This window comes from Schistocerca piceifrons, chromosome 4 (genome assembly GCF_021461385.2).
Source record: "Schistocerca piceifrons isolate TAMUIC-IGC-003096 chromosome 4, iqSchPice1.1, whole genome shotgun sequence".
Lineage (NCBI taxonomy): Eukaryota > Metazoa > Arthropoda > Insecta > Orthoptera > Acrididae > Schistocerca > Schistocerca piceifrons.
The window spans coordinates 423,334,701-423,361,728 of record NC_060141.1 but is presented as its reverse complement, the minus strand read 5'-3'; the positions used below and the strand labels follow the sequence as shown (position 1 = coordinate 423,361,728).

The window sequence follows — 27,028 nt, the reverse complement described above, 5'->3', positions numbered from 1 at the left end:
TAAAGTAGCAAGGATGTGATGTCACTATTTTGGTGTCATAACTCTTTTGCAGGCTGAAGAAGATGGCTGTGTTGACATCAGGCAAAAGCAGTTTGGATACCACACTTCAGGTAAACCAAATTATCAGTAGTAGAATAGCCTTGGCAAAAATGACCCTGGGATAGAGCCAGAGGACCCCTAAGCTTAAGGATCAAACAAAGCCACCAGCTCACCATGCATTCAAGCAACTTACAGAGAACACTGGTGAGAGAAATTGGGCAGTAACTATTCATCTCTAGAGGGTGCTTACCAGATTTCAGTACTCGGATGATGATGCTTTCTAGTCATTACGTTGGGAACTTTCCCTCACTCCAGATGTGGTTAAAGATGGCAAGAATAGGTGCTTGACCATTTAGTTGTGGATATGGTTTGGCCCTGGGGCTATATCAGGAAAGTGGGAAGAATTCTCATTCACTGAATGGAGCATTATATGGCTCCGGGTTGTGTGCAGTAAAACATAATTGCATTCGCACCACCCACTGTTTTAGGACACAAAAGCCAGGTTGACAATTCTGATGCTGAGGCTCAAGCATAATGCAGAGCAAAATGTTCGGCAATGGCATCTGGGTCAGTGCAGACAGCACCATTCGATAGAATACCATGTACACCTGCAGGTGCCTAGTGTCTGTACAGGCGTGTGTCACACAAACCTGTGAAGGAGAGGTAAGTCGTCCAATGTTTGAAACACACTGTTCCTACCATTCTCATTTCCACCTTTAAGGAGGTGGACCCTGGCACAGAGCCACTTAAAAGCAATGAGGTGCTGCATCGATAGGTTCCGGTTATAGCACTGGAGAGCCCACCTATGATCTCTAAAGGCATCTGTGACTTCCGTCTTCTGTCGGGGCAGGTCCAAGGAACAGAGGATGGCTATAACAGCTGCCAGAAGAAATGCTGTAGTTTTATTCTGGCCTGCCTCATCAATTCATCCATGTGGTGAGGTGCCAAGGGCAACAGCAGAGGTGAAAGCACCCCAGTCAACACTGTTGAGAGCCCATCTAGGCCAGTGTCCAGAGAAGTGACACTGAGGGAGGGACAGGAAGTTTGGAAAATGGTCACTATCAAGCAGATCATCGTGGACTCTCCAGTGGACAGATGAGAGGAGACAAGGGCTGCAGATGGAAAGGTTAATGGCTGAGAAAGTTCCGTGTACCACACTGAAGTGTGTGGGGACACCAGTATTCAAGAGGCAAAGGTCAAGTTGTGCCAGTAAGTTTTTGAGGCCTTGACCGCAGCCAGCACTCATGGTTTCACCCAACAGAGGGTTACGGGCATTGAAATCGCCCAAAATTAGCAAAGGTGGGGGAGCTGAGAAGCCAATGCAAATAAAATGCTCTGAGACACTTCACCATCAGGAGGGTAGTGAACATTGCAAATGGTTATATTTTGAAATGCCCTTATCCAAACTGCTAGTGTCTCCAGAAGTGTATTAAGCAGCACAAATTTGCTATATACAGTGTCCAGAACATACGTTCAAACACCTCCTGACACCCTGTCATAGGTAGCATATTCTTATATTATGCCCGGTATGCATGGAGGGCCGGTGTCCACATTGCTGGAAACAGTCTCTTGAAGAGCAATGCAGAAGGCATGGGAAATGCTTAAAAGATTTTGAAGCTCAGCCGGTGGTGGAAAAATCCACTGCACTTCCACTGGAGAATATTGGCATCTATGTACTGTGAGGCCATGAAGGGACTACGGAGAAACATTGTGTTTTAGATTTCACCTGCTGCCACGGGTTGAGGAGTTCAAACATCAACACACATAGGTTCTAGGTTTTGTCATGTGGTACGACTGGGGCCCTCAGGTTGCTGCCGGAATCTTCACCTCATCTGGTGGCTTGGGGACCAACGGAATCTCCTTCTTGGAGAACTTTTTCTTATCTTTCCTCTACTTAGAGGATTTGAATGATTGTAAGGGCTTTTCTGAATGTTTCAGATTATGATTGCAAAGCCGTGCAACCAGCAGCCTATGGCTCCTCCAGCCACTGGCTAGCATATGGTTGTATATCAGCAGAAGCCTTGAAAGGAAATGTCCCGAGGGCCCCTTCCTGGTGAGAAACACTGGAGGAAGATGATTTGTCTCTGGGAAATGGGGGCCAATGAACCTAGTGGGTGGAAAGGCAATGGTCCCAAAGTAGGTGTAGGGGAAGCAGCAAGAGAAGATCCCCCAACCATCAGGGGCGAAAGCTTGTTTCGGCTCTCTGGTCCCATTGTAGACACTTATGTATGTTGGGTGCCACCGTTCATACTACTACTTTGTCTCTTGATAAGTTTGTCTGTCCAGAGTCTTATGTTCTTTATTTTCTTCTTGTTCTAGGAAACAGTGCAATCTAGCGAGTAGTGAGAATGGTGCTTCCCACAGTTGACACATAAGGGGGGAGGTCACAAGGAACATTTGCATGCTGCAGCCATCCACAACTTCTACAGTTGGCGGCTAGTGTTGTGATGACATGTGCCTGTTTCATCAAACACTTGAAGCACACCACAAGGAGAGGAAGGGGTGGAGGGGAAGGGGACAACATATGTTTTCAGGTCGCATTGGTGTGTCATCACCTTAGCCTTTTCAGGCAATGAATTGCCCTCAAAGCCCAAGATGAAGGCACCAATACCAACCCTATTGTCCTTTGGTCAGCTATGTACACAACGGGCAAAGTGTAAATCCCATCGTTCCAAGACAGCACATAGCTCATCATCAAATTGGAAGAGCACATCTCAGTGGAAATTGATGTTATGAATCATATTTAGAAAACTATGGAGAGTGACAGAAACTGGTATGTCACCCAATTTGTTACAAGTGAGCAGCACCCATGACTGGGAATGGGATGCTGTTTCAATCAAAATCCACTTTTCATTTTAGAGATTGCTGCCACTTCCCCAAACTTGTCTTCTATGTTCTACACAAAGAATAAGGGCTTTGTGGCCAAGAAGGAATCCCTTAAGTCCATTGTGCAAACCAAATATTGTGGAGATTATTTCTCTGCTTGCCAGTTAGCTTTAGATTCCACCCTATGTAGCCAGGGAAGCGAACATTTTAATACCATATCTCTGCATTAAACGAGGACTTTCCTTCCATAGAGGCTGGTGGGGCTGTATGGCCCCCAGCAAGAAATAACTTCATCCGCTTCACTTGTGGTTCATTTGCCATGGTGCCACCCACTCCAAATGGGGGCTCTCCCCATGGGTACCACCCAATGGTTACCTGGCTAGTAAACTTTTGCTCGGAGTCCTCGTGTCCCAGTCACAACAGGCACATACTCCTTGGCCCACATGGGGAGCGTTCAGCTCAGGCGCCAGGAGTGCAATCCTTGCATGGTCAGGCTACCATCATGCAGGTACTTGTCGACCCCCCCCCCCCTCCCCCCACAACAGGATGGCTACTGTGCTGGGTTTTAGGTAAAGGGAAGGGTGCAGAGATGGAAAGGCACAAAGGTGGAGCATACACCGCATTGAGCAATGTTCCCTGCACAATCTGCACTTTGAATTTTGAAAATTGGTGGCAGGTCAAACTCAACAATGGGGACCATGCTTTTGTTTAAGGAAAAGTTGAAGGAAACACCGGAAGTGGAAACTCGAGTTCCAAATTATAACACAGGTCCAAGCAGAGTCTGCACTAAGAAAACCACCCGATGGAGGGGCATAGGGGGAAAGGGGTAGTGGAAGCATAAGCTTGCAGCATGGGAAGGAAATAATGGCAGCCCTGTCCTACCACCTCCAGTCCCTGCATGTTCCGCCAGGCAGCATTGATTCCTCTTCTCCCATCCGCACCCTGCTAACTCACCCCCCTTCCCGTAACACTCCACTGTTGCATCCGTTGGACACATTTCTGTTGCATTATGTCCAGGGAAAGTGGTTCTGTGTGTGTGTGGGGGGGGGGGGGGGGGGGGGGTGGGGTGGGGGAGGAGTGGATGGGGAGAGGGGGCTCTGAAGAAGGCTTTGGCTGAAAGCTTATATGACCAATCTTCTTGTCGTGCCTGCCTGCAACTCAACACATAATTTTTACAGTGAATAGCAATCTATCCTTTTCATAATATTATAAATCTTTCACTATTACATAAAGTCAACCAGTTTACAGAGATCTTTGCATAGTGTGCACTGTCAATCAGTCTGTTATTGTGAATCAGGCATATTCATCCAATTTCTCTTGTTGTTCCAGCTGCGTGAACGAATTTTCTGAAATCCTGCTTAACTGTACCTAGCATGTATCAGTACCAATCCCTTGTACACTGATACTGCAAATACATTGAGACTCGTCCATTGTTGCCCTATTTCACACAGTAAACAACTTATGTCACATTCAGATTAATAATTTATCACATTAAGTCTCAAGGCCTGTAATAAATATATTCTCCGGTTCGTAAGTTTCAGGGCAGTCTTATCCAAAACTACTCAGTGATCCATAATGTCTCTCTCTTCTTCACAGCTGTTCCGACCTTTGATTTGTTGATTTGAAACTATTGTCACGTTCACACCATTCTTATCCTAATGCTTTAGGGTGATCAACTACTAGGTAAATTCCTTCAGTGTATTTGTGCTGAGTTAAAGCTAACTACTACTCTAACAACAACAATAATATTTGTATTAAAATAGCCACAAGTTCATCATTCGAATAAATGTTCCACTCCCAGTACCTTTGAAGAAATTCTTCGATCACACAATGTATAATATTCAGTATTAGCAAGGTTGACAACACAGTACATTGTTGTTCACATAGCCAATAGTTATTGAGAAAGACAATTTTCAAAGCATTTGAAATTTTAGAAACTGTATAAGACATGTATTTTTCATATATTCATGACATCCCACATGTAACTCACACATATGCCTACTGCTTGTTGCGCCAGAGAACATATTCTCAAACTGGAAAATAAATGCCACCATGTGGATTGCTTTACTGGGTTTCATTTCCTGATAATAACAAGACACTTATTCTCTTATCCACCAGTGAGCTTGGAATTAAGAACGAAAATTCATGGCACCCATATTTCAGGGCAGAATCAATTTTATTACATAAAAGCTCTCTAATATACTCCTGTGAACATGTTTCATGCTTTTGATAGTCATCTCTAGAATTGTTGTACAGCTGCTTCCAAGATGGAACATTGTTATTGGACACCACTAACCAGTTATTTTAGTATCCTTATTTTGATCACAATTGTCTTAAATTAACAATTTGAGCATTGTGATTTTTCAGTAGATCAAATAGGTTTTTCGATCAAGTTCTGTCTTTGTTGTTAATATATCCCTCTCTCCTCACCGACAACAGAAATACTAGTCACAAAAGCTAGGTAATTAGCTCCAATTACTTTTAGACACATCTACAGCAGCAATGTACATTTTCCCTCCAGAAGTAAGAACTGTTCTTGCAAACCTGTGTCATAATTTAACATATCAATCATAACAAACCAGCGTATGCAAGCAATTTAAAAAATATTGTTTCTATTAGCAGAATAAAACTCTTCACCAGAATGAACAATTTTCCATCACAACTGTGAATAAATAACCAGCAAAATAAAGCAAATACATATAAAAGGTTATGTAGAGGTTGACATCAATTATTTGTGAATATTACAAAACTACGTCTTACTTCTGAAGACCTAATAAATACTTGTTCACTGGACAAACTGAATTTGAGTAACAGAAACATTAACAAGCATTACGAAAATTAGAGGAACTAATGGAAGAAAGGATGAAATGAAAACAAATCAGGAATCTCTACAATATAGTGTAATGTACTCTCAACTTTATTTATAATATTTACATATATACAAAATAATACAGTTATAGCACAGCACCTCCAAACGTTTGTTAGCCTTTTTTTTCCTAAATAAAACAGCTGTCCCAATAGAATTAACTTTACCTTCTCTCCAAATTAGTTTAAATTAATTACAGATCTTTCATAACTGAAGCTCACAACAATTTTGAAAGCATAAAATGAAACAATATACACTGACATTTAGCTGACACAGAACAGTGTAAAACGTACATATATCACACAGAAAACTATATACAACAAAATTTCCAACACAAAACGAATCATAACAGCCTATGTGGTTCAGAAAATGTCATTCAAAGGCCAAGAAGAAGAGTAGCAGCAGACGTGCTTTGTGTCTGGGATGCAACTGTTGCTGGAGCGGATGCCTGACGAACACTCATCTCCCATGTATCAAGTAACTGTGACACAGAAAATCGTCCAGGCAGTTTCAGGATGCGTGATGCCAAAGCTTCTCGAACTGCTGCCAGGAACCCCGTGGAGCCATATTCATGTGGGGCCATATGGCATCTAGGGGGTGTTTGGGGATAATCCTCAGGCACTGATAGCGATACAGGTGGCACACATGGTAGATGTTTGTCATCCAACCAACACAACAACTGCACTGCTCTTGAACCTGGTTGCTGTGTTGGATCAAGGCTAACCTGATAAAAGATTCAAAACAAGTTGTTTTCATTTCTCTTCAGTGACATTTTGCACAACTATAACTAAGATTAAAAATATTTTGTACCATGTTTATTCTCATCTGTCAAATCCAATGCTATATAACAAACCACACTTTTCAACTACATATTAATTTTATTTTTAGAAGAAAAACCACATAATTTCCCAAATATGTTTGCCGTATTTTTTAGACCAACAGGCAGGATAGTAGTAGTAGTAGTAGTAGTAGAAGAAGAAGAAGTAGGAGTAATTATGAAATATTTGCTATTAATGAAATCAGGGAGACAATCAGGCAAATAATTACTCATAAAACTAAAGTGGGTAGTGAAAATGCTGTTAAACAAAATCGCTAATACTTATTAAAAAAAATTAAAAACATCTCTGTCTTCAAATGCAATACTGTTACCTTCTCTACATGTCTGAGGACCAGTGAATCTACCAATTACCCTCTCGTACGTGCAAGACTTGTAGATACATACATTATTGCTGCCTGGGTGTAAATAACTACACAAGCCAATCAAACTATATTTTTTATTGTTACACTATGTTAGGTAATAGCTTAATATCATGGTGTTTTGGACAGTAAATTGATATCTAACCTCAGATTTTTGCTATTGCGGTTTTGTTGTGAACTTCAGAATTAGCAAAACTTAAGTAACTGGAATGAAAAGTAACTTAATTTTTCAATATGATCATAGGTGATAGTGAAATATAAAACTTGGAAACAATTCTTTTTTTAAAAAAACACAAAAATCAAGTTTCCATTGCATTACATTTCCTTTCACTCTACTCCCAAATGCAATGCATATGCCACAGCTTTTTCTCTGATGAACTGCTTATTGTAGGTCTTCATTCAATTTAGGTTCTGTCAGTCTCAACCTCGGCAGATGACTGAACATCTCTGCTACATGGTGAGCAGCAATCTATCCTTTTCATACTACTGTCGTTATTCCATTCTGGATTTTCCACGATTTAAATCTACTGATGAGAGTGCCTACACTATATTCATTCATCCTCATCTGGACCATTCCTCCATGGCATGAGATGTTTGCCAGATAGAATTGATGGAGGAGATGAAGAATTGATGGAGGTGATGAAGCAGCTCAGAGGAGGAGAGCTCGTTTTGTATTTTCATGAAACTGGGAAAAGAGCATTACAGAAATGATGCCATACTTAGGATAGCAATCTTTAAAATAAGGCATTTTTCGTTGTGGAGAGATGTTTTCAGAAAATTTCAATCACTAGTTTTCTCCTCTGAATGCCAAGACACTTTACTGACTTCCACCTACGTACGGAGAAATGATAACCATGATAAAATAAGAAAAATCAGATCTCGCACTAAAAGATTGGGATGTTCATTTTTCCTGAGTGTTATTTGAGTGTGGAACAGTAGATAAATAGTCTGAAAATGATTTTTTGCACTCAGTGCAATATACTTATGTGTGAATTGTAGAGCAATTATGTAAACACATATGTATATGCTAAACAAATGACAAATGGACACAAAGCAAATATGCTTTGCACATTCAACAATAAAGACTACCATCCAAGCAAAGTGTGGTATATTTTACAGGCTTTCTTACAACTGTTTTGCAACACACTACAAAATCAAGACAAAATATCTAATCCGATGGCTCTCCATGTGTAAATTACAGTAAATATCTCCAACAAGGTCAGGCACAAGCTTAAGAACATCAACATTACAAAAACAGAGTAAATGTTATGAGACACTAAAAAAATTCAAATTATGAAATATCTCAGTTGTTGCTGTGACTGTGTTGTTAGCATTTTCCATTTCACGTCAAACGACATTAAAAAAGGAACATTAATGTCAAAAGTGACATGCAATTTCCATCTTAATAGTTGGTTCACTTTAGGGGCAATCATACAAATTACCAGCAGACACAATATTAAAACTTCTGTATCAACAATGAATTATTCTTTATCCTCATAATCCTTATGTAACAAACAATGGAAAATCCACCATATAGTGGAGATGCTGAGTTAGGCACAACAAATAGACTGTTAAAAGAAGCTTTTGACCGAACAGGTTTTCATCTGCGCATCCCCCCCCCCCCCCCCCCCCCCCCCACACACACACACACACACACACAAGACCACAGTCTCTGGTTGCCAAGGCCAGACTCTCAGAAGATTCAGTGTGGTCTCGGTATCTCCGTTAAATGGTGAGTAGTAGCTTTTCACAATATAATCCTTACTTAAATTTCACAAAATAAATTTACATTAATTACAAACAAAAAAATCTTTCAGAAAGACATAAACCTTAAATCGTTGATCCAGTCGAGCAATTTCGCCTTGCAGAACATCTGGTATATCATTTGGCTGCTCTTCCACTTTCTTCTTCTTCAATGGTGGTGGCATCATCCTGCAGAAATTACACACATTGTTTCATTCACTAGCAGAATAATTAAGACAATTGCATAGGAAAAAGATCGTATTAATAACAAATTTATATTTTGCATTACTATATGTACACCAAATAATCACTGTAAATGAGTGAAGCATAAAATATTAGTGAAGCAATGGTGCTTTCTGCAAAGTTGTACAAATTAATGGGTATGTGCTAATAAAAAATGGAAAAAATCGTTTTATTTTTATCATTACCATACTTAGCAAGAAAATATACTGTAATAGAGAATGTACTAAATTCTTGTCCTGTTTGCTATGATGTAACAAATATTTTTAATAATTATCTGCTTTCTATAAGCTAACAGCAAATTACAAAATATGTTACAAAATATAACAGTTGCTCCCATATATTCTGAAAGTAATTTACCTGTCAACAGTTCAGTTCTTCATTCAATCGCTTACACACAGCTATTGGTGTAACAGCACTCATAGCTTCCAGTGATCCTAACGAATTATGCACAACATGTTACTCTACATACTCAAAGACACAGGGCAACACACTCACTTCAACTACACACCACAAATGCTGAGGTCCTCAGAAGACATATTACTAAGCACTGTGCAGGGAAGATTTCATGAAGGTCATATGTATGTATGTGCAGGGACCAGCCACAGATCTACACTCAGCATTCATCAAACAAGCAAATTCCAGTTTAACACAACAATAAACAGTAGTGATGCCACGTTTAGCTAGAAGCCAGCACCAATAATTTTCCATTAAACATCCAAAGAATGTATGCCTTTTGTCCAGGCAGTGCCCCTATGTATGGAGCTGTATACAAATGGACCTCTATTATCTGTCCACATGAAACTCTGGCTGTGCAGATCTTCAGAGACATTGTCCATGATGGTTATTTGTATCCTTATGCTAAAGCAATAGGAGAGTTAATTTGAAGCTTTGCTGGTCTCTGTAGGCCTTTGCCCCAGATCCTTACTGCGCAGATAGGAGATTTGCAGGAAAAACACGTGTTCGCTTCCTATAGGTCTCACTGGCATTACCATTAACAGCATCACACATAAATGTGTTATGGCCCACTCCAGGTAACCATACTTGATACTGATGTCACCTGGGCTATACTATACTGACATTTCTGATTTTCGTATTAAATGTATATTCTACACTCAAACACATTTCTTTGTGTGAAGCTCTGTTTTTCATATTTTCATTCTCTTCCTCCTCCTTCTTCATTCAGTTTGCCCAGTTGTAGGCCACTTTATTTCAACCCAGTCTTTCCTCAAGCTTTAACTTGCACCCATGAATTACAACATATGTTTGCATTTATTTCATGTGAAGTTTCTTTTTCTTCAATATCTTGCCAATTTTCAATTTTGGCTTTTCTTGTAAATACTGGTGTATTTCAGATTCATTCTTGAAAAGGCCACAATCCTGGTTGTCTTCATTCATGATCTCCACTACTTGACGAACCTTTCTAACTTCACATTTATCAGATCACAGGAAAAAATTCTACTGGTCATTTTAGTCTGGATCATTCATCTTATGTTAACATAGAACGTAGTCCTCATTTTCCACAAAGTGTCAGTCACCTTCTCCACATACAAATGCAGGTCTTTGTTATGCCACCTTCTAAACAAATCAGTCTCTCATCAAGCCTAATACCTTCCATAACATATTTATTTCCTTTCTTCATACCTTCTTATTCAGACATTTTCTATTCATCACAAAGCAGACTGCTGTGTACAGAGCCTCTAGTCAAATGACTGCACAAAAGCAGCTGAACTTCACAAAAAAGAACATGGGATTGTTTGTCATAAACACCTATAGTCAGCTGGTACATCTGTGTTCCTTTCTTTATAATGCCATTTTCTGTGCAGCTACCTAGAAACCATCATATTTGCCTTCCAAAGAAACAAAAGAACACTTCTATCATAAGCTGCTTGACCACTGCCACAGATCTCATGTTGCTGTTGTTGCTGTGATCGTCAGTCCTGAGACTGGTTTGATGCAGCTCTCCATGCTACTCTATCCTGTGCAAGCTTCTTCATCTCCCTGTACCTACTGCAACCTACATCCCTCTGAATCTGCTTAGTGTATTCATCTCTTGGTCTCCCTCTACAATTTTTACCCTCCACGCTGCCCTCCAATACTAAATTGGTGATCCCTTGATGCCTTAGAACATGTCCTACCAACCGATCCCTTCTTCTAGTCAAGTTGTGCCACAAACTTCTCTTCTCCCCAATCCTATTCAGTACCTCCTCATTAGTTATGTGATCTACCCATCTAATCTTCAGCATTCTCCTGTAGCACCACATTTCGAAAGATTCTATTCTCTTCTTGTCCAAAAATATTTATCATCCATGTTTCACTTCCATACATGGCTACACTCTATACAAATACTTTCAGAAATGACTTCCTGACACTTAAATCTATACTCGATGTTAACAAATTTCTCTTCTTCAGAAATGCTTTCCTTGCCATTGCCAGTCTACATTTTATATCCTCTCTACTTCGACCATCATCAGTTATTTTTCTCCCCAAATAGCAAAACTCCTTTACTGCTTTAAGTGTCTCATTTCCTAATCTAATTCCCTCAGCGTCACCTGACTTAATTTGACTACATTCCATTATTCTCGTTTTGCTTTTGTTGATGTTCATCTTATATCCTCCTTTCAAGACACTGTCCATTCCATTCAACTGCTCTTCCAAGTCCTTTGCTGTCTCTGACAGAATTACAATGTCAAGATCTCATGAAACTTATCAAATCTCAAAGGCCTAGTTAAAATTCAAAAAAATAATAATGCAGTAACATATCACGACAAGTGTTTCCTGATAATGCAATGTGGTGTCTCCGCCAGACACCACACTTGCTAGGTGGTAGCCTTTAAATCGGCCGCGGTCCACTAGTATACGTCGGACCCGCGTGTCACCACTATCAGTGATTGCAGACCGAGCGCCGCCACACGGCAGGTCTAGAGAGACTTCCTAGCACTCGCCCCAGTTGTACAGCCGACTTTGCTAGCGATGGTTCACTGACAAATTACGCTCTCATTTGCCGATACAATAGTTAGCATAGCCTTCAGCTACGTCATTTGCTACGACCTAGCAAGGTGCCATTATCATTTGCTATTTATCTTGTGATGCATGTACCGTCAGACAGATGTTCACCAATTATGGATTAAAGTTAAGTATTCCAGAAGCTACGTACTATTTTTGCTACTATAAAGACCTTGTCATTTTCCAGACCTCATGCCAGCCTGCATGAGCTTTAACGCGTGCCATTCGGCTTCACCTCATAGTGGCTTGGCTGTCTTGCCAAGTCACAACATGCAAACCAGCAGATTTCCTTTTTCGCAAGGTAGCATTTATTGCCCAATTTTCTGCTGATTTTTCACTCAAAATCTTTCATTCATTCATTCTGGTAAGTTCCTATGGGACCAAACTTCTGAGGTCATCGATCCCTACTTAATCTAACTTATGCTAAGGACAACACACACCCCCATGCCCGAGGAAGGACTCGAACCTCCGAAGGTTGAACCGTGGCAAAGCGCCTTAGACCACATGGCTACCCCATGTGGACCACTCAGAATCTTACATCTCCTTTGTCTCTATCTATGAAAAATGCACTGTGCATGAAGGACCACATATAGTATAGCAGCTATACATCCCACACCTTTCTCTCTCTCTCTCTCTCTCTCTCTCTCTCTCTCTCTCTCTGTCTCTCCAACCACCCCAACCCCCTAATGCATGGACATGCAGATGGATAGACATCCACACCAACACAAACAAAAGGATGCTACTTGAGTAGCCATGGATACTATATTTAAAATAAACTTAACTGGAACAAAAAATTATATCAGATGTAAGCACTTACTTAATCTCGGGCCCATACAATGCTTCTAAACATGGACCAAATGTTCGCTGGAGAGTGTGATTTGCAAAAGAACTCTGTAAAGTATTGCTAACTGCCTCCAACAAAGGATTGAAGAGGCTATGCTCCTTCAAAGCGCTTATGTGAGTTGGAGGAGGAAGAATTCCCTCACCCTGTAAGAAAACTTCCATTAAGTAATGTACACCTGATTCCATCATGTTTTCAGATTCTGAAAGTACTAATACCAGAAAAAAAGAACAATTTTTGTATTTATTCAGATTGTGATAACTTAGGCCCTACCCAATTTTGATCAATTTTATGACAAATTTTGTCAATGTATAGGAACACATTCGGGAAAGGGGGGGAGGGGGCTATACTTGATTTAAAAGCAGTTAAAGTGAACTTGGTTTACTTAAACCAAGAAATAAATAAACCAGTATTTGACAATGAATAAAGTGTCAAAAATACCATGAACAAAAAAAATTACAGCAAACCTAAAATGAGACTAGGTTGTAATGGAAGAAAAACATTATCAACAAAACATTTTCATTAGGAACAATCAGATGTTGGGACCACACAGTGAGAAAAACAAAGAAAATTATCACTTTAGTAAAAAAAAAAAAAAAAAAAAAAAATACACTTTTTACAAAGAGATTCAGAAATAAAATTAAATTTCAACTTTAACAAAACAATTATGAGATGTAGATTAACAGTAGTTTGATCACAACACTTACGTGAACATAATGAAGTCAAAAGCAAGTATATTTTTAGTGACAGAACTTGAGCACTTCTCAGCTGTCCTTTTCTCTAACACTGCTTCACTGTATGTCAAAAGTTGTGTATTAACCCTAGAAGTGTACACCAGGAGCTTTCTGTTTGTTACTGTGCACACACCACTGCACGTACCCAGCCTGCTGTCACCAATATAAATTCAGCATTGAGTCAGATCTAGTAGAGGACAGTCATTCATAGTTGTGAGGCATTTTTGTTTAATTAATTTGACAGAAATATTTTTAAAAGTCACTGTGTTGACACACTGTGCAACTGTTCTGTCAGTATGAAGTTCATTTATGTGGGCATGGTTTGTGGGGAATGATATTTTACTAATGGAACAAGCTATATGGGGAGCATAGTTAGTGGATCTCAACCGTGAAAATTACATAGATGATTTTCATGATGAAAGTCATTCTGAGGCTGATGCTCCAGCAGCAGATATGGACAATGGTGAAACTGAGTAGTCTGCCGAATCTTCAGACAGCAATACGAAATTACTGTAGTCCACAGTACACATGATCATTGCTGTCTGTAAGTGGAGGGGCTGGCCTACTGCTGATAACATTGTAGTCTTTATTCCAACAGTGTGGTAATAATGAATGAATCAGGGTGTATACATGGGCCAGGAAAAAAAATCCTGGATTTTTTCTGGATTTCCCGGATAAAAAACACACTTTTTCCCAAGTGAAGATACAGTATATTTTCCCACGGAACTGAAAACTTACCAATACTTTGAATGGTTAACGTTTTATATATCATCGGAGTAGAACTTTCCACTGACATTTTCTGACTAGATTACAAAAGTATAAATTCGAATTCCACCACACACAGCATGTTAGTTCCCAAAGAATTGAAACTGAGTTTGCAATGCCCTTTTGTAAGCCAATCATAGCTCGTGTCAAGTGATCTCACCAGCCAATGACAGCAGATATTCAGAGCATAGGACACGTGATGTGGTCAGCCAATAACAACATCACTGTTAAGTAATGCGAACATACAAATAGGAAAAGTTAATGGTTTAAATTAATATATACAGAGTACCTACAAGAAAAACTAAGCTTTCACTTATAAAATAAGCTACAAGAGAAGTTAATCTTTCACGTGTAATATTGACCTTTTCTGTGTATTTTACACTGTAAGGTAACATACACAGAAAAGGTCAAATGTGCCAGTAAAATTTAAAATAATGAAATGCTTGTCTTGTCTTCTGGGCTCGAAATTCTTCTACGTGGCCGGACCTCAAAATGTTAAGTTGTAAACGAGAGTCAAACACTGTGTGGTTTAAGAAATTAATCGCACATTCTCACACTTAACATAAAAGGAAATTTACATTTTCAACAGTTTTCAAACCACCCGAGACCTAATGGAAATAGGTTCATTTCAGCAGTTGCCCGAGAGCGCCAGAAAACAGGCGTTACGTCACTTGCACAGCTACAATAGCGTAGGAAGCCCATATGGTCGTACATATAAGGCATTAAGATGTCTTACATTATGTTATAAAAGAAACAGGACATCAGAGGATACTCCAAGAGCATCGGAAGTTCGTAAACCATACTAAATTGTATAATTCAGCTTGAAGTACACTGTAAATTTTCTTGGAGTACCAGTACTCTACTATCTCATGTTTGGTTCTTAATAATGGCAAAATGCCATACGTGCTAGAAGTTGAAAATGTGCACTTGAAATTTAGCGAACAGTAGGGGAATGAAACGTTTTGTTTCAAATAAATGGACTGCCTCAACGGAAAAGATTAATAAAAGCCAAACTTCCTTAGCAAATCAGCAAAAATAACTTCACTGCTCTGCATGTGATTATTGCTTAACTGCCAAAAACATGGAAATGAAATAAAATCAGAAAAATGAAACTAATAATATATTTCAGCCTTCCGTAATAATGTGAATGTATTTTAATTCATTTGGTAGCTCCCAGCCACAGAAATCCATTTTGTTTTCATTTGACATGGGAGCTGTAAACAGCAAAATAATGAAACATAAACAAGGGTCATGTGGAGACCACCCGCTCCTACTACAGCTCAGAATGCTCTGAGCATGCACGAATCTGGCAGCTTGGGCGCACCAGAAAAAATTTTTCCGGTTAGCATGTGGCTTCAAGTAGCCAGAGAAGCAGGAGAAGGTACTCATCATATGTGACTGAACTGCGCATGCGCATGTGTAAGCTGGCAACTGCTCAAACGAACCTAATGTAAACAGTTGTGACGTCACACTCATCGGAAGCAGTCTATTGTTAAGAAGTACTGCTGCATAGTCTTTGTCCTAAGACCTTCAACACAGTTTGCTGTTGACAGAGGCTTGTGGATGCACGGTGTTCTGTTGTAAATGATACATTTATTTTGCAATTAAAGTTTTATTTTTGTATTTTTCTCTCATTTATGTTTTATTACTGCAGTATTATTCCACAGTAGTCGGATACAGTAATATTCTTTGTTAGAGTATCAGTTCTTACCAGTCAAAAAAAAAAATAAATAAATAAATAAATAAAAATAAAAAAACTGAAAATTGAAACCGTGAAAATCTCCTGGAATTCCACATAATTCCTGGGTTTTTCCCAGTTTTCTCCAGGACGAATAGTTCCTATGTTTTTCCCGGATTTCCCAGTTGTCCCAAGGCATATACATCCTGTGAATTTATCAATAACTGAGAACACCTCAAAATATTTGTGTAATACATGTACTTCATTTAATGAATACTATCTTCATCTAATTAAACTGCAAATAAAGTCTTTAGATCCAGATCATTTTCAAGTATCTTCACTGAAAAGTTTCCAAGACAGTTTTTATTTAGTCTCAAATTTTGGATGCATTAACACTAATACTGATTTAAAAGTACACGAGAGACATGAAACAAAATGAGATTAGTACATGAGAGTCCAAATTCATAATAAAATATTCTATTTTCAGGTGATTTCTCCAATAAATAACTGACAATCACTGTTACTCTGGTACGCACTTCATATGACAATTTCAGAGGTCTACAATACTAGGCTTCAGAGGTCTACAATACTAGGCTTAACTGTTTTGTGATGGGTACCAATCCAACACCCTCAGCGACTCTGATCACACCAGAAATGGTACAAAGGGATATGACAGAGGCTTCAGTCACAATATTATGTAAAGGAAAGTTTCCATTCGCCATATAGCAGAGATGCTGAGTCACAGATAGGCACAACAAAAAGACTGTCACAAATAATGCTTTTGGCTTGTAAGGCCTTCGTCAGAAACAGACGACACACACACACACACACACACACACACACACACACACACACACACACACACAAATGCAACTCACAGACACGACTGCAATCTCAGGCAACTGAGTGTGGCTGCAGATGCCTGAGACTACATTCGTTTGTGTGAGCTGTGTTTGCATGAGAGTGAGTGAGTGAGTGAGTGAGAGAGTGAGTGAGTGTGTGTATCGTCTATTTTTGACGAACGTCTTACGGGGCGAAAGCTTTATTTGTGAGTTGTTTTTTCCTGTACCTATCTGCAACTCAGCATCTCCATCATATGGTGAGTGGCAATTTTCCTTTTCATAATATTGTTACATTTCATCCAGGATTTTCCATTGTTTACTTTTTGCCAGAGGCTTCAGTCAAGATTTTCAACCAGAATCGGGGAGCTGCCAGAAAAATCTCTTTCAAGGCTGGCATTGCCATGGAAGAGAATGTAAGCGAGCTTGATAAATCTCTTCAAATTTTCACATCCACTCCTACTCCCAATGATTTTCATTCACAGTCAAACAACAATCATGATCCTCAAGAAATTCTTTGGCTATTTCCTTTACTGAACTGATCTCTAGAAGATCATAGGTGTTGGCATCAGCCTCATGACAACCAATGCAATTTAAAATGTAAGATGGTGTCCCTGCTATGCCTAACCATCCAATCGCAAGCTCAACAGTAACTGGCGCTACTGGGACTACATATGTGATGCCCTTTCATAAAGGAATATGCCAGAGGTAATTTATCCAAAATTTTGGATAACACAGACTTCATAAATGGAAGGCACTCCATCCTGAATGCCAAGATATCTTCTCTTATAAATCACACTGACCCTGGCCATTTTTGATTTCATACACAATGTACACTTTCTAGGATCACTCAGATCTATTTTGAATATAGCCTGGTCTGATGAATTTTATTGTTAATTCTCCCAAAGCAGACTGGAGGGAGCTATAAAAGAAAGGAACTAAGAGGGGTATCTGACTGAAATGTAGTCCGAAACAGCTCAACCTGAGCAGCAATAATCTAAAAGACAAGCTGAGCTTTCAACATCTTGTCCCTCAAAGACTTGCGCAATACTTGATAGCTATGACTCACAGGAATTCCAATAGTGACCTAATGTTCAGTTTACCCTTCACGTATATTTCAATATTCACTAATATTTTTCAAGCCCAGACTAAAACCATTTTATTTTCCACCAACCTAACCTGACAGCATAAAACTATCCTGTGGAAAAACAAAGGTGCCTGCAATAGTGGTGAAATCAAATTGGCAAGAAAAAACCTCTAAGAAAATGAACAGGGTTTCAACTAATGTTAGTACAGTCTTAACGGCTTAACGCACTATATGTTGGCCACATGTCCCGAGTCCAAACGCACAGGATCCTCTGGATTACCCTCAACTTTATGCTTGCTTTTCGGTTCTCTTAAGAATGCCTTAATAGCATTACAGCCATCCATGGACACCAAACAATTTAACTTTCCAGAATTACCTCAGATGGGGATTAACAGCCACAAATTCGTCAACTAAACATTTTGATACACTAGTTCCCAAAACAATTTGAAGTGAAATACCTACTCAAAAACTTAGCTTCACAAAGTATCACAGAAATGTAAACAGATCCATCTGCTGTTTTGACTAACCTTATTCAAAACTTCATCAAACACAATTGCAACCATGTCACATACAGCAATATTATCCTGTAGTTGTCAAGCAAAAAATGGCCCCAGTACAAACACAATGCTGTAATTTATTCTTGACCCTTGAAGTTGAACTTTGGAGGCTATGACACTGTCTGGAAACACATCCAGTAGAACACTGACAAGGTTGCAAGTGTCATGAGAAAACTGGTGTCTCACAACAGCAGGTGCAAACAAATCTCTGCCTTCATCATGGCGTCCCTCTGTAAGTCAACTAGCATCGTTGACTGTTCCCCAGAAGTTCCTGCAATAGGAGCCTGATGCTCAAAGCGACTGCCTTGAGGTGGGACCTGATTGATGGGATTACACGCAACAAAAATGCACAAACTTATTATAAATATACTTTTCTTCATTAAAATTGGTAATTTTATTTCCTACATCGGTTTTACCCTTTTTATCATCAGAGTAGACCATTGGTCAAGTGCATCCAGCACTGGCAGGCAGCATTGCAGAAGCTACATTTGATGCAGGAGGATTGGAGAAATGGCTGTTTGTGGCAGTTAGCATGGATAAAGGCAATGTCATCTTCCTAGCAGCCTCGAGCCAAGTGTGCTTCTTTCCCCTTGTATGACTGGACAAGGCCTGCTTGCCCATACTGCTGAGGGAGAAGCTCGTTTTACACAGCTTGTATTCAAAATACAATTTCTCAGATGTGTGTTCTGCGAACCACAAAAATTCTGGATCCTCAGTCCAGCGAACGCTGAATGTACAATTTCAGTTCTTTGAGTGAAGTCGAAGCTAATATAGGCATTATTTATATAGGATCACAACTAAACAATATAGCAAGATTTATCTAAGAGATCACGAAGACAGAAAGCCACTAAAACATTTCGTAACCCAGACTACTTTATTTCCTGTGAGCAACCTCCACCCAATCCCACATTTAAGTCCCTCATAGACTAGGTGCAAAGGAAGGAAGGCAACATCTTTCTTGTGTGCATGTAAGTGAAAGTAGTTTCCAGTGAATATGAGCCACAGCAGCATCGGAAATGTCGGTGAGCAAAGAGAGAAACAACACATAGAGCTGCCCGTACTGCCTACAATCCCCACTCTCCATCTGGCCACCTGTGTTGCACTGCTCCCATTGCAGGTGTAAACTCAACATTAACACAACCAATCACAGTATGCTGGAAGCCCAAAACATGCTTATTAGTATACCAATGACATTATTTTATGCCTACCACTGGAGCCGTATAAAGGAGACCACTCATAGAAAAAGCAGAAGTGTTGAGTTGTCAACAGGCACACACAAAACAGAAAGAAAAACTTGCTGAATTTTGGTATAAATTGAACTACACAAGAAAACACACACACACACACACACACACACACACACACACACACACACACGTGCCCCTAACAGTGTTGGCTAAATGTGGAGTGTCAGGATTGCTGTTCGACACATGGAATAGGGCGAGGTGGGGATAGGACAGAGGAAGCAGAAACTGTTGGGTGGAATGTACCAATTTCCTGGACATTGACCTCCTCCTCTCTAATGACTTCATCCACATCTCTGTCCATATTAAACTCAGAACTCCCTTGTCCAGTATGCTGAAGATCTCATGAGAGTCTACACATACAAGCACTGTCTCCCAAATTCAGATTTAGTCCATAAACAGATTTACCATGCTGTATCCTTACACACCTCTAACCAACCAATCACCCCAAGAATCAGCCACAAAGGAACACCCCCCCCCCCCCTCCCACCCGTCATCCAATATCAGCTTAGACTTGAACCACTTCGCCAAGGTTTGATTATCTATCATCTAACCCAAGATCCTTTCCATGCTTCCTAAAGCACTTTCCATCACCCATCCAACCCATGCAACATCCTTGTCTATATCTACACCATGCCCACTTCCACTTCCTTGCCAGAGAGATCATATCCCTATGGAAGACCAAGGTGCAATAACTGTCCAGTCCATCCACCCAGCACCTCCTACTCCAGTCCTGGCACAGGCTTATCCTACCCCACCAGCGGCAGGGCCACCTGTGAAAGCAGCCCCATCATATACCAACTCTGCCGCAATCACTGAACAGCTTTTTATGTAAATATGACAGCCAAGAATGAGTCTATCAGAATGGATAGCCACCGCCAAACTGTGGCCAAGAACAAAGACTACCATCTGGTGGAACAACACGCAGCTGAAAACCATCTGCTCTATTTCAATAACTGCTTCACAACCTGAACCATCTGAATCCTTCCCTACACCACCATCTTTGCTGAACTATGGAGACCTTCCAGGCATCAATTTCCATTAACCCTCTGTCACCACAAACTCCACTCAACAGTTTGCCCTTCCTCTATCCTATCAGCCCCAACTAATTCATGTCTCTATAGCACCTTCATTGTGGACCACACTCCACCAGCCCTGACACCCACACGCCTAGCTTGTGCACCTGCCACCCCTAACTCCTGCATTCCTAGCCAGCGAACAGGCTGTTTGCCTGTTGACAACTCAGCATTTCTGCTTTTCAGTGCATGGTCCTGGTCTCCTTTACTGTTACTTAAAGTATTTACAGCGATCAGCTTAACAACTGTTTACAAACTATGATAGTAATTTTTTAGTACACATCTCAAAAGTGTACTGTAGGCAAACCTATCATGGCTTATCCTGGTTCAAAATAAAGGATTCAAGGAGTCCACAGACTCCCCTAAAAGGACATATCTGTCATCACATTGTCCAGTAAACAAAGCAATATTTACATTTGAACAGGTGTAAATGTAGACCAGATCAAATACATTTCACACAACTTGCTGGTCACACTGCCTCACTTTTTTAGCGCTGCTGAGCATCACGTAAAATTCCGGAATTTTTTTAGGCAATTACTCTCCAACAAGGGCCCACCAGGGTGAACTGCTGCAGGGTGATACCTGGAATCTTAATCTACATCATAATATATTTGGTTTCAAAATACAATTCCATCGTTGGGGATTCCATCCTCATTAGCTGAGGGTGAATACTGAACACAATGCTGCACTGAGCCAAGCAGAAGGTAAACAAATGATTCTGCCCAAAATCAAATCCAGTGCTGTGGCTTTCAGAGGGCTGGCATGTAAAATGCAAAACTTTCCAAAGTTTTCCAGAATAAAAAGTTTCCCAAAGTTTTCCAGGATGCTGGGATACTCTGTAATTTACCGCAGGATACAAACATGTGAACAAATAATAATTATCTTAACATAAAAATCAAAAAACAAAATTATGAATTATTCACTGAAAAGCTCAAAATCCTTGTCCACCAACACAAATTCCATAGCATTTAAAACTTTCAATATTACACTTCATTTCTAATCAGCATATTTTGCATCTTCCACCATGGTAACATGAGTAATTTATTCTACTCTTTTTGTCTCTACATTTTTCCTTCTCCCCTGATTTTTCACAGTATTGAACAAGGGAACCATCAACTATGGATGTTCCAAGTTTAACTAGTTTTTCTAGTGTTACTGTTGAGCTTGAAATATATTCTCTAGCTTTAGATGGGAGAAATGTAAACTGTGTTACCTAACTAAATCAGAGTGTTAACACACAAATTGTGTTTAGTCATACTTTCACACTTTTGTCCATCTACAGTAAATACAAACAATATTTTTCCAGAATATATATTACTTCTTACCCTCTTAAAATCAAGCTTCTCTAAAACAACTTCACACTTCAGTAGTGTTTCTAGTGGCATTCTCTTGTTAGGATTTGACAATATTTCAAGGAGCTTCTTCATTTTGCTCAACTTTTCAACATCTACAACAAACAGAAACAGATATTATAAAATGTTTCTATGAAAATGAGAGAGTATGGCTAAAAATAATTTTTGTTATTATTTACTTGCAAAAACAAATGCCACAGCTGTATACTGATGATATAAAATGAAAGCAATTTTGCATAAGAGGTAGTGCAATTTGTGAAAGTTTCAAAAAAAGAACCTTCTTTACAATTCTGAACAACCACACAATGTGAGTACCTTTACTTTTCCGAACACGTGCATCTGTTCAATTCAGAAACTTTTGTATTTATATTTCCTTCTGCTTTACCTTGCTTTTGATTTTTATACTATTTTCTTATTATTTGTTTAATTATTTTATTGCACACACATTCAACTTATTTACAGAACATTACAACATAATAACTCATACATAACTGCAAAGTCTGTTTCTATGGATTAGTTCCACAAATTATTTTCAATTGCAGTTAATACAAAGATGATATAATTTTACTACTGAAGTCATGTGAGATGTATTTCTTTATTCTCTGAATATTTTAATGAGAAAAAGAGTGTAGAACAAAAGAAAATAGTTCTTTTGGGAGCAGAAGTTACAATGGTGGCACAGTTCATCATTCTATATAATTCCAAATAACTGCTGCAGTGTTTCAAAAGAGATTATTTTTTTAAAACTACTATTGCAGTGTGCATATTAGGTAAACAGCATCATAGAAGAGTTTTTGTCTATAGCATCCTATCCAAATAATTCATAAAGATGAAGACTGAATGGGATTTTGCTTCGTAAAGAAATAGTTTTCACATAATGAACTGACTGAAAATTTGTTTCAATGATAGGATCTGAATATTATGTAATTTTTGGCTCACTATGGTACCAGTATGGTGCAGTACGTCAAGGAAATACAACATGCTGTGAGTGTGTGTGTGTGTGTGTGTGTGTGTGTGTGTGTGTGTGTGTGTGTGTCTTTATACATAAAGCTGCCTTGTTTTTAAAGTTTACACAACAACAATCTTGTATATACCATGTAGTGAACCACATCTATAAGTAACAGCAATCTGTAAGTGCCAATCCACATGCAAAATTCAGTGCTGCCAAAGTAATGAATGTTTACTGCATTTTGCAATAGACTTCGTGAAGATTCTTAATATAGGGTGGCACAGAATGCACATTTTCTAAATGGGCAGTACTCTCCAGTACCTTGGAGTACTTCAGAGGTGGAGATTACTACACATGGTACCACGGGACACGGAAATCCTGCTTAAGCAAATGAGCTATTTTTCTGAAATAATGATTCTGTGTTATCCTGTAACACCTTTTTTGTCAACAGTCAATTTTTCCACTTAATGAAAGATTCTCTGGTGGTAAAATAACACACAAATGGATGGATTAATTTACTTACCTAGGTCAATTATCAAGAGAAATTAATTACTCACATCCAAAAATACATGGAATGTTGGAAAGACATTGAAATTCAGGGTATTTCGCATTAAACAAGGTAGCACATTTTACCTCAGGGGTTACCTCAACACCTGCTACAGTGTATTCTAAAAGATTAGTTTAATTTCATCTGCACAAAAATAACTATCCAAATGTTGCCCAAGGATGATTTTGTTCAATGGAAACTCATTTCATGAATAATTACTTGTAATTCTTACTTTCACCATGCTGTGATATGGAGTAGCAATGAGACTCATTTCCACATTCAAAGGTAATTGTTACTCAGACTGTTCCAACAACAACGACACTACATCAAAAACGTTATCTATAAGTAACGTCTAAATTGGGTACTCGACTGTTTTCTGGAAATCATCTTATTTCATTAATTATCTCATTTTATGCTTCAGACATGCTTTTTTCCTCTTGAATTTCAGTGTTATTTAATAAAAAGAAACGTATACAAATTTCAAATAATTTGAACGCCCTTTAAAATGCTCCATTTGAGTTGCATTATGCCTGTGAAATCACTGGCTGCTTGCTGTTCCTACAGCCATAAAGTTCAGTCATAGTGATAGCTTGTTTCAGAATTTACATTTCAGGAAATGGTTTACAAATGGTGTCTAACCACAGTGTACAAATACATATACAAAAACTCCTGAAATATTGTTTTTTGTGTTCCAAAGAAAGAGAAGATGTGGCTGCAATATACCGGCAAAATGATACCATGTCGATGTACAAATTCCCTAACCAAAGATTGTCTTGTACTCTGAAGTTAACATTAATTTATCTCCAAGCTATGCTTTCCCACTGTTAAAAGCACATATGGTGTCATTCAATGAACTTAAAATTGCAGAGAAAATTGGGAAAAGTGACTGTCATTGTATTCAACATTACATGCACAATTCAGTAGTTCAGTTGGTAGAGCAGTGGACTATGACAGTTTATAAACAGCTATCTATTGGTCATTGGTTCAAATCCGGTTTAAACGAAAATTTTAAGTTATCTATGAACAACTCAACTCTTTTGAAAACCAAATCACATTTGTATAATTTCACAACACTGATCAGAAACATAGTATTGTTGAGTTTTCCCTGCTTCCATTTACAATCACTGTTCACATGTGTAACCTTCATGAAGATTTCTAGTTAATGTGATCCAACACTTTTTATTTTGTTGGAAACAACCCTTTTTTATATCTTCTTACTGTCTGACTGGCTTCTTACTGTTTAAAGCTTCATCGTCTTACATAAAGATGAAACAAGTCTCCTCCACACACTGTCGTTTGTTTACACTCACTAATATCCCCCTCCCATATGTTTATGTTACCTAAACCTCATCACCCTACAGCTCCTTGCAATGTGGGCATTTATGTGTATGCAAATTAAATGTATTTATCCTCAGTTGCCTATTCCTCTGACAAATTATTGCCAAGTTATTGAAACAACGGCCACAACGAATTCTTTCTAATGCTATTACCATATTTCATGTAACACTTTTAAATTCTATGACCTTGCAACTTTTACAAATTTATGATGTCATCAGTATTTGAATATGGAATCTTCTAATCCTTAGTAAGATGTGTTACTGATTGCGCCACAGACTTGACCCACATTGAGTTACCTGTGCTAATGTTCTTGAACACAAGGAAATTTTCCTCTGCTTTGAATCATAGTTCAAGAATGCAGTGACAATGAACGATGGTTCATTTTATAGATCAAACTCTTCTTAGTTTCTGACAGTTTATTCCACATGAATCTGATAGTTGGAAATCTACATGTAAGATATGGGTCCACTTTTTTTAGCGAGTTTAACAATGTTGGGTTTAGCAGCGAAAAGAAGGCCCATCCTTCTACATCTACATCGATACTCTGCAATCCACTTTATGGGGCCTGGCAGAGGGTACTCCATACCACTGCTAGTCATTTCTTTTCCTGTTCCACTCACAAATAAAATGAGGGAAAAATGACTGTCTATATGCCTCTGCATGAACCCTAATTTCTCATGTTTTCAAACCCACCAGTAACTAACAAATCTAGCAGCCTGCCTCTTAATTGCTTTGATGTCTTCCTTTAATCCAACCTGGTGCAGACCCCAAACACTTGAGCAGAACTCAAGAGTAGGTCGTACTAGTGTCCTATACGCAGTCTCCTTTACAGATGAACCACGCTTTCTTCGAATTCTCCCAATAAACCAAAGCTGACTACTCATCTTTCCTATCACAATCCTCACATGCTTGTTCAATTTCATATCACTTTACAATATTGTGCCCAGATATTTAAATTATGTGACTGTGTCAAGCAGGACACCACTAATGCTGTATCTGAACATTACAGGTTTGTTTTTCCTACTCATCCGTGCTAACTTACATTTTTCTACATTTCGAGCAAGCTGCCACTCACCACACCAACTACAAATTTTGTCTAAGTCTTCTTGTATCCTCCTACAGTCACTCAACATCAACACCTTACCGTACAATACAGCATCATCAGCAAACAGCAGCAGATTTCTGCCCACACTGTCCACCAAATAGTGCTCCTATCATACTTCCCTGGTGCATTCCTGATGGTATTCTTGTCTCCGATGAACATTTTCCGACAAGGACAATATACTTGGTTCTGTGACTTAAGAAGTCTTTGAGATACTCAAATATCTGTGAATCTATTCCCTATGCTTGTACCTTTTTAACAGCCTGCAATGGGGTACCATGTCAAATACTTTCTGGAAATCTATAAATATCATCACTCTAAATGGGTAGAGCATTAACATATAAATTTTCAGGAGGTTCCCACTATCAGTGTTCACAAAATTTCTTTACGGTGTTTCTTTGAAGTTGTAAAAGCATTTTCCATCACTAAATAGCTAAACAGTTTACAGAAAAATTCCGCAAAAACACTAACACTTAAGTAACAGATGTTTAGCTTCATCTTACACCTGGTCTGTGATGTCACCAGAACTTCAGCCAATAACAGAGGTTTTTGATCATCTAACCTAAACTTGAAATTAGGTGACTTTTAAGCTTTAATTGCATAAAAATAACAGGTATTTTGTGACAGCCTTGACAAAAATGCTATTTGGGTGTTATAATCACTCCGAACAACAACAATCCAAATAATATTTTTAATGTAAGAAAATAGCCAAATGTTTTCTAGAGTTAACCCAAGTGACAGTCAGATACGTAAGTACGGCATCAGAATACCTAATACAATACTACTATCAAAGCATTGTAGATTAAAAACAAGCAGGATCAAATATTGAAACATTTAACAACCGTTGCTTTGAGTTTGTTTATCACAGAAAAAAAAAAAGCTATAACTACAGCTAAATAATTCCGCCTAACAGCTGATATATTTTTAGGTAAGCACTAAAAGTGAAGTAGTTCATGAGAAAGCTCACAGCCATCTTCACTAACATATGTATTTGATTCATAA

The 27,028-nt window shown here is 38.8% G+C and overlaps 1 protein-coding gene across 3 annotated transcripts in view; it reads right to left on the bottom strand.

The window, feature by feature from the left end:
- Positions 1-5,752: 5,752 nt before the first annotated feature.
- LOC124796277 (mediator of RNA polymerase II transcription subunit 15) overlaps positions 5,753-27,028 on the bottom strand; it is a 168,029-nt gene continuing 146,753 nt past the window's right edge. For all 3 annotated transcript variants that reach the window (XM_047260393.1, XM_047260395.1, XM_047260394.1), the window contains exons 11-14: positions 22,064-22,185; positions 12,735-12,904; positions 8,758-8,860; positions 5,753-6,455 (exon numbers count right to left, since the gene is read on the bottom strand). In XM_047260393.1, coding sequence (XP_047116349.1) covers positions 6,108-6,455; positions 8,758-8,860; positions 12,735-12,904; positions 22,064-22,185 — 743 coding nt within the window. In that variant the 3' untranslated portion in view covers positions 5,753-6,107. The remainder of the gene's footprint in view (positions 6,456-8,757; positions 8,861-12,734; positions 12,905-22,063; positions 22,186-27,028) is intronic.